The sequence below is a fragment of the Penaeus vannamei genome, chromosome 21 (genome assembly GCF_042767895.1).
Source record: "Penaeus vannamei isolate JL-2024 chromosome 21, ASM4276789v1, whole genome shotgun sequence".
In the NCBI taxonomy this organism is placed as follows: domain Eukaryota; kingdom Metazoa; phylum Arthropoda; class Malacostraca; order Decapoda; family Penaeidae; genus Penaeus; species Penaeus vannamei.
The window spans coordinates 34,781,677-34,789,607 of NC_091569.1; the positions used below are offsets into that span (position 1 = coordinate 34,781,677).

The following is a 7,931-nucleotide window of genomic DNA, read 5'->3' on the forward strand; positions in this document are numbered from 1 at the left end:
GATTCTGGTTGACTGTGGACTTGATTCTGGTTGATTGTGGACTAGATTCTGATTGATTGTGGACTTGATTCTGGTTGACTGTGGACTTCATTCTGGTTGATTGTGGACTAGATTCTGATTGATTGTGGACTTGATTCTGATTGATTGTGGACTTGATTCTGGTTGACTGTGGACTTGATTCTGGTTGACTGTGGACTTGATTCTGGTTGACTGTGGACTTGATTCTGGTTGATTGTGGACTTGATTCTGGTTGATTGTGGACTAGATTCTGATTGATTGTGGACTTGATTCTGGTTGACTGTGGACTTCATTCTGGTTGATTGTGGACTAGATTCTGATTGATTGTGGACTAGATTCTGATTGATTGTGGACTTGATTCTGGTTGACTGTGGACTTGATTCTGATTGATTGTGGACTTGATTCTGGTTGATTGTGGACTAGATTCTGATTGATTGTGGACTTGATTCTGGTTGACTGTGGACTTGATTCTGGTTGATTGTGGACTAGATTCTGATTGATTGTGGACTTGATTCTGGTTGACTGTGGACTTGATTCTGGTTGATTGTGGACTAGATTCTGATTGATTGTGGACTTGATTCTGGTTGACTGTGGACTTGATTCTGGTTGATTGTGGACTAGATTCTGATTGATTGTGGACTTGATTCTGGTTGACTGTGGACTTGATTCTGGTTGACTGTGGACTTGATTCTGGTTGACTGTGGACTTGATTCTGGTTGATTGTGGACTAGATTCTGATTGATTGTGGACTTGATTCTGGTTGACTGTGGACTTCATTCTGGTTGATTGTGGACTTGATTCTGATTGATTGTGGACTTGATTCTGGTTGACTGTGGACTTGATTCTGGTTGACTGTGGACTTGATTCTGGTTGACTGTGGACTTGATTCTGGTTGATTGTGGACTAGATTCTGATTGATTGTGGACTTGATTCTGGTTGACTGTGGACTTCATTCTGGTTGATTGTGGACTAGATTCTGATTGATTGTGGACTTGATTCTGGTTGACTGTGGACTTGATTCTGGTTGACTGTGGACTTCATTCTGGTTGATTGTGGACTTGATTCTGGTTGACTGTGGACTTGATTCTGGTTGACTGTGGACTTGATTCTGGTTGATTGTGGACTTGATTCTGGTTGAATGTGGACTTGATTCTGGTTGACTGTGGACTCCATTCTGGTTGATTGTGGACTAGATTCTGATTGATTGTGGACTTGATTCTGGTTGACTGTGGACTTGATTCTGGTTGATTGTGGACTTGATTCTGGTTGACTGTGGTCTTGATTCTGGTTGACTGTGGTCTTGATTCTGGTTGACTGTGGACTTCATTCTGGTTGATTGTGGACTAGATTCTGATTGATTGTGGACTTGATTCTGGTTGACTGTGGACTTCATTCTGGTTGATTATGGACTAGATTCTGATTGACTGTGGACTTGATTCTGGTTGACTGTGGTCTTGATTCTGGTTGATTGTGGACTTGATTGTGGTTGACTGTGGACTTGATTCTGGTTGAATGTGGACTTGATTCTGGTTGACTGTGGACTTGATTCTGATTGATTGTGGACTTGATTCTGGTTGACTGTGGTCTTGATTCTGGTTGAATGTGGACTTGATTCTGGTTGACTGTGGACTTGATTCTGGTTGATTATGGACTTGATTCTGGTTGACTGTGGACTTGATTCTGGTTGACTGTGGTCTTGATTCTGGTTGACTGTGGTCTTGATTCTGGTTGATTGTGAACTTGATTCTGGTTGATTGTGGACTAGATTCTGATTGACTGTGGACTTGATTCTGGTTGACTGTGGACTTGATTCTGGTTGACTGTGGACTTGATTCTGGTTAACTGTGGACTTGATTCTGGTTGACTGTGGACTTGATTCTGGCTGATTCTGGCCTTGATTCTGGTTGACTGTGGTCTTGATTCTGGTTGACTGTGGACTTCATTCTGGTTGATTGTGGACTAGATTCTGATTGACTGTGGACTTGATTCTGGTTGACTGTGGACTTGATTCTGGCTGATTCTGGCCTTGATTCTGGTTGACTGTGGTCTTGATTCTGGTTGATTGTGGACTTGATTCTGGTTGACTGTGGTCTTGATTCTGGTTGACTGTGGACTTCATTCTGGTTGATTGTGGACTAGATTCTGATTGATTGTGGACTTGATTCTGGTTGACTGTGGACTTGATTCTGGTTGAATGTGGACTTGATTCTGGTTGAATGTGGACTTGATTCTGGTTGACTGTGGTCTTGATTCTGGTTGACTGTGGTCTTGATTCTGGTTGATTGTGAACTTGATTCTGGTTGATTGTGGACTAGATTCTGATTGACTGTGGACTTGATTCTGGTTGACTGTGGACTTGATTCTGGTTGACTGTGGACTTGATTCTGGTTAACTGTGGACTTGATTCTGGTTGACTGTGGACTTGATTCTGGCTGATTCTGGCCTTGATTCTGGTTGACTGTGGTCTTGATTCTGGTTGACTGTGGACTTCATTCTGGTTGATTGTGGACTAGATTCTGATTGACTGTGGACTTGATTCTGGTTGACTGTGGACTTGATTCTGGCTGATTCTGGCCTTGATTCTGGTTGACTGTGGTCTTGATTCTGGTTGATTGTGGACTTGATTCTGGTTGACTGTGGTCTTGATTCTGGTTGACTGTGGACTTCATTCTGGTTGATTGTGGACTAGATTCTGATTGATTGTGGACTTGATTCTGGTTGACTGTGGACTTGATTCTGGTTGAATGTGGACTTGATTCTGGTTGAATGTGGACTTGATTCTGGTTGACTGTGGTCTTGATTCTGGTTGACTGTGGTCTTGATTCTGGTTGACTGTGGTCTTGATTCTGGTTGATTGTGGACTTGATTCTGGTTGACTGTGGTCTTGATTCTGGTTGACTGTGGTCTTGATTCTGGTTGATTGTGAACTTGATTGTGGTTGACTGTGGACTTGATTCTGGTTGACTGTGGTCTTGATTCTGGTTGACTGTGGTCTTGATTCTGGTTGACTGTGGTCTTGATTCTGGTTGACTGTGGTCTTGATTCTGGTTGACTGTGGTCTTGATTCTGGTTGACTGTGGTCTTGATTCTGGTTGATTGTGGACTTGATTCTGGTTGACTGTGGACTTGATTCTGGTTGACTGTGGTCTTGATTCTGGTTGACTGTGGTCTTGATTCTGGTTGATTGTGGACTTGATTCTGGTTGACTGTGGTCTTGATTCTGGTTGACTGTGGTCTTGATTCTGGTTGATTGTGGACTTGATTCTGGTTGACTGTGGTCTTGATTCTGGTTGACTGTGATCTTGATTCTGGTTGATTGTGGACTTGATTCTGGTTGACTGTGGACTTGATTCTGGTTGACTGTGGTCTTGATTCTGGTTGACTGTGGTCTTGATTCTGGTTGATTGTGAACTTGATTCTGGTTGATTGTGGACTAGATTCTGATTGACTGTGGACTTGATTCTGGTTGACTGTGGACTTGATTCTGGTTGACTGTGGACTTGATTCTGGTTAACTGTGGACTTGATTCTGGTTGACTGTGGACTTGATTCTGGCTGATTATGGACTTGATTCTGGTTGACTGTGGACTTGATTCTGGTTGACTGTGGACTTGATTCTGGTTGACTGTGGACTTGATTCTGGTTGCCTGTGGACTTGATTCTGGTTGACTGTGGACTTGATTCTGGTTGACTGTGGACTTGATTCTGGTTGACTGTGGACTTGATTCTGATTGACTGTGGACTTGATTCTGATTGACTGTGGACTTGATTCTGATTGATTGTGGACTTGATTCTGGTTGACTGTGGACATGATTCTGGCTAATTATGGACTTGATTCTGATTGATTGTGGACTTGATTCTGGCTGATTATGGACTTGATTCTGGTTGATTGTGGACTTGATTCTGGTTGGCTGTGGACTTGATTCTGGTTGACTATGGACTTGATTCTGGTTGATTGTGGACTTGATTCTGGTTGACTGTGGACTTGATTCTGGTTGACTGTGGACTTGATTCTGGTTGACTGTGGACTTGATTCTGATAGATTGTGGACTTGATTCTGGTTGACTGTGGACTTGATTCTGGTTGACTGTGGACTTGATTCTGGTTGACTGTAGACTTGATTCTGGTTGACTGTGGACTTGATTCTGGTTGACTGTGGACTTGATTCTGGTTGATTATGGACTTGATTCTGGTTGCCTGTGGACTTGATTCTGGTTGCCTGTGGACTTGATTCTGGTTGACTGTGGACTTGATTCTGATAGATTGTGGACTAGATTCTGATTGACTGTGGACTTGATTCTGATTGATTGTGGACTTGATTCTGGTTGATTATGGACTTGATTCTGGTTGATTGTGGACTTGATTCTGGTTGATTATGGACTTGATTCTGGTTGATTGTGGACTTGATTCTGGCTGATTATGGACTTGATTCTGGCTGATTATGGACATGATTCTGGCTGATTATGGACTTGATTCTGGTTGATTATGGACTTGATTCTGGTTGATTGTGGACTTGATTCTGGTTGATTGTTATGCTCATGTAATTAATTATCTAATCCGTATCACTATCGTAATGGTGATGTTCATAATAGGGAAGATAACAAAATTATTCAACAAGAAGATCAATTCATTATGATATGACGATGGTGATAGTAAGATTATCATTATTATTATCATTGATATTATTGTTATCACTAACATAATCCTGATGATAATGATAATTATAAGGGTAATAATAGCAATGATAATGATATTAATAGTAATAATAATACTAACTTAATAACAATGATAATGATATTAATAGTAATAATAATACTAACTTAATAACAATGATAATAATGATGATGATAATAATGATAATGATAATAATGATGATGATAATAATGATAATGATAATAATGATTATGATAATGATACTGATGATAATGACGATGAAAATAATAATTGATATTTTCATTGATTATTACTATTGTTATTATAATTGGTATTAGTATAATTACTATTATCATTATTATTATTGCTATTATCATTATTATCTTTATTATTTTTATCATTACTATTATTTTTATTATTTTTTATCATTATTCTATTACTATTATATGTATCATTATCATCGTCATCATTATTATCATCCTTATCGTTATTATCATTACTATTATTATTGACAATGTTATTATTAGCATTACTTTTATTAGCATTATTGTTATCATTATCATTAATTATTGTTTTCATTATAATCATTATTATCATTTCAAATATCATTAATATTACTATCATTATCATTATCACTATTATCACAATTAGTATTATTATTATCATCTTTTTCATTGTCATCAATGTTATCATCATGATTATGGTTAGAATAATATTAATTATTATCATTATTATTAGTATTATCACTTTTATTCTTTTTTGTATTCGCATTATTATTATTATGATCATCGTTTTTGTTTTTAATCTTATTATCATCAATATAATTATTATCATTACTATTGTTATTGTTATTATTATCATTATCAAAATTACTGTTATTATCATCATTACTATTATTATTATCATTATTATTATAATTATTATTACCATCATTATCATTACCATTATTATTGTTATCATTATGATTATTATCATTGTTATCATCATCCATATTACTATCACCGTTAGCACTGTCATAATTATCATTACGAGGATCATTTTCATTGTTATCAGTACAATAAGAATAGTTACAGCAATAACAAAGACAATAATGATGATAACAATAGCAATAACAGTACAACTAATTGCAATGATAAAGTTGCACAGGCATACACGCCAACATATCGATGAATTCACGAGGAGACAAAGCCAGCGAAGGAGCCATTGTTCAACCTCATACGAACCGCCTGTCAGCGCCTTCCTCCTTTCGCCCGCAAAGGAGGCCTGCGAGATCGATCCGCGTGCTCCTCGCGCGCTTGCAGTTCTTGCAGTCTGCGGCTCTTCGTCCATCGCTGAGGAGGTTGGAGCTCTTCCGTTCTTCCCTCCACCCGTGTGCCAGCTCGACAGGCTGAACGATGAAGCCAAATGGGGTGTTCGGGGAGGGCTTCGCGCCCGACAAGGCCCTGGTGCGGAGCCTGAAGGTCCTGCGCGTCCTGGGCGTCTTGCCCTACACTTGGCCGGACTCTCTGGGTCTCGCGTCTCGTCCGGAGGGGGGGCGAGGGCCCGCGTGGGCGAGGGCCGCCGCCGCGTCGAGAGCCCCGAGGGACGGACGAGGACAGGGCGAAGGAGGGGGCGCTTGGAAGCCTCCCACACGAGGGGAGGAGGAGCCCTTGCTTCTCGTCAAGTCAAAATGGCTGACGCTCTGGTCGCAGGCTTTCTTCGTGGCTCTGGTCTCTGTCTCTGCCATCTCCATCTTTTATGACGTACAAATACATATTAATGATAATGAAACTACAATGCGAAGCACCACACAAACCGCGATCGCCATAAACATTGTGGCAGTCGCCTTGGTGTTTTCGAACTTCGTTGTGAGTTGGTCGGCTTTAGCGAGCCTGATCACGCGGCTCGTCCTCTTGCTAAGAAGGGTTTCTGTCCCTCTCAAGACGTTTTCGAGAAACGGTTTGCGTTGTGGACTGGTGCTTTATCTAATCAACTTTTCCATACATTTCTACTCATTGGTGGAGGCTGTAAAGGTATCTGACCAATCCAGTACGATCTACTTCTTCGGTTACTTCTTCGTGATACACATCCTCGACAGCGCCGTCCTTGCCCTCATCGTTCTGTTTCACTCCGTGTGCTCCTCGATGTCCGACCTGTACAAAAACGTGCTGGGAGTCGGTCCCGACAGCCTGCGGGAGACCTTTCTGGCCACCGTGGGCAGCGAGAGTGAATGCCCCGACGGGGCCGTGCACAGTCACTCGCGCCTTCGTCTCCTTCGGCAGCAGTTGGACGCCGACAAAACCTCCTTCGCCGCACGATTGATCTTCGACGTACACGAGCTTCAGAAAGCGTTCAACGACTACATTGCCGTGCCGGTGGCTCTCATCCTGCTCAGAGCCATGCTGCATCTCACAATGGCCATCTTCTATTTGATGTCTACGGGCACCGAGTTTGCCTTCGAGCTGTCCTTTATCTGTCTGAAGGAAACCACGAACATTATCCTCCTGTGTTGTTCCCCGGAGTTGGTAAAGGAGGAGGTAGACAATTCCGACTCGTAGACGCACTTTTGTTGTTGACGTTAGCCCTAAACCTTTTCCAAGGCCCAGAGGGAACACTGTCACATAAAGTGATAATGAGTTTGCTCCAACATTTGACGATAAATAACATTCTAACTTGCTTTTCTGCCGCCAGAGGGAATCGTTGCGCCACACACTTCTCACACTGCGGCTCCTGGTCACCGACGAAGCTGTGAATGAGAAGGTAAAATAATCGAAGCTTTTTCCAAACAATATTCCTTTTCGTATACTTGTCACCGCAAAGCTATACGCAAAGAGATATAAGTAGACGCAAAGCATAGGAAAGAATATTGTTTAACAGTTAAGACTTAGTATGTCCTCTTCTCCTTCATGATCTCAGTGAAGTGCCACGGATCACCACGTGACAGCATGCAATATAGTTCATGGATCCATTCGACATCAGATGCACTAGTGCAATGATATATGTCCTCGAAAACAAGAGAAAAGCTGAATCCGTGTCCTTCTCATGTCCTCATGTCCTTCCCGTATCCTTCTCATGTCCTCATGTCCATTTCATGTCCTTCCCGTATCCTTCTCATGTCTTTCCGTGTCTTTCTCATGGCCAGCTGGGGCGGCTGCTGGAGCTGATGTCGGCCTACCCGGACTTCCAGCTGGGGCGCCTCTTCGTCCTCGCCAAGGCCAGGCTCGTCAACGTGAGTGCCAACGGATAAAAGTCAGTCACAGAAGATGGCTCAGCAGAGTTGGA

At 41.8% G+C, this 7,931-nt stretch overlaps 1 protein-coding gene across 1 annotated transcript; it reads right to left on the reverse strand.

Annotated features, from left to right (window-relative positions):
- Positions 1 to 327: 327 nt before the first annotated feature.
- Positions 328 to 5,874, reverse strand: LOC113824069 (uncharacterized). Its single transcript, XM_070136275.1, has 13 exons — positions 5,831 to 5,874; positions 4,215 to 4,382; positions 3,754 to 3,950; positions 3,380 to 3,649; positions 2,852 to 3,026; positions 2,544 to 2,754; positions 2,258 to 2,498; positions 1,994 to 2,226; positions 1,708 to 1,948; positions 1,444 to 1,508; positions 1,114 to 1,361; positions 850 to 1,053; positions 328 to 796 (listed from the first exon to the last, which is right to left on the reverse strand). The coding sequence occupies exons 1-13, from the start codon at positions 5,872 to 5,874 to the stop codon at positions 328 to 330; spliced, it is 2,766 nt and encodes a 921-aa protein (XP_069992376.1).
- Between the last annotated feature and the right edge of the window lie 2,057 nt (positions 5,875 to 7,931).

Coding starts and splice junctions, on each gene's coding strand:
- LOC113824069 (XM_070136275.1), bottom strand. CDS start 5,874: ATGGCTCCTTCGCTGGCTTTGTCTCCTCGTGAATTCATCGATAT. Junction 3,027..3,379: donor CAACCAGAATCAAGACCACA/GTCAACCAGAAT, acceptor TCAAGACCACAG/TCAACCAGAATCAAGACCAC. Junction 2,755..2,851: donor CAACCAGAATCAAGACCACA/GTCAACCAGAAT, acceptor ACATTCAACCAG/AATCAAGTCCACAGTCAACC.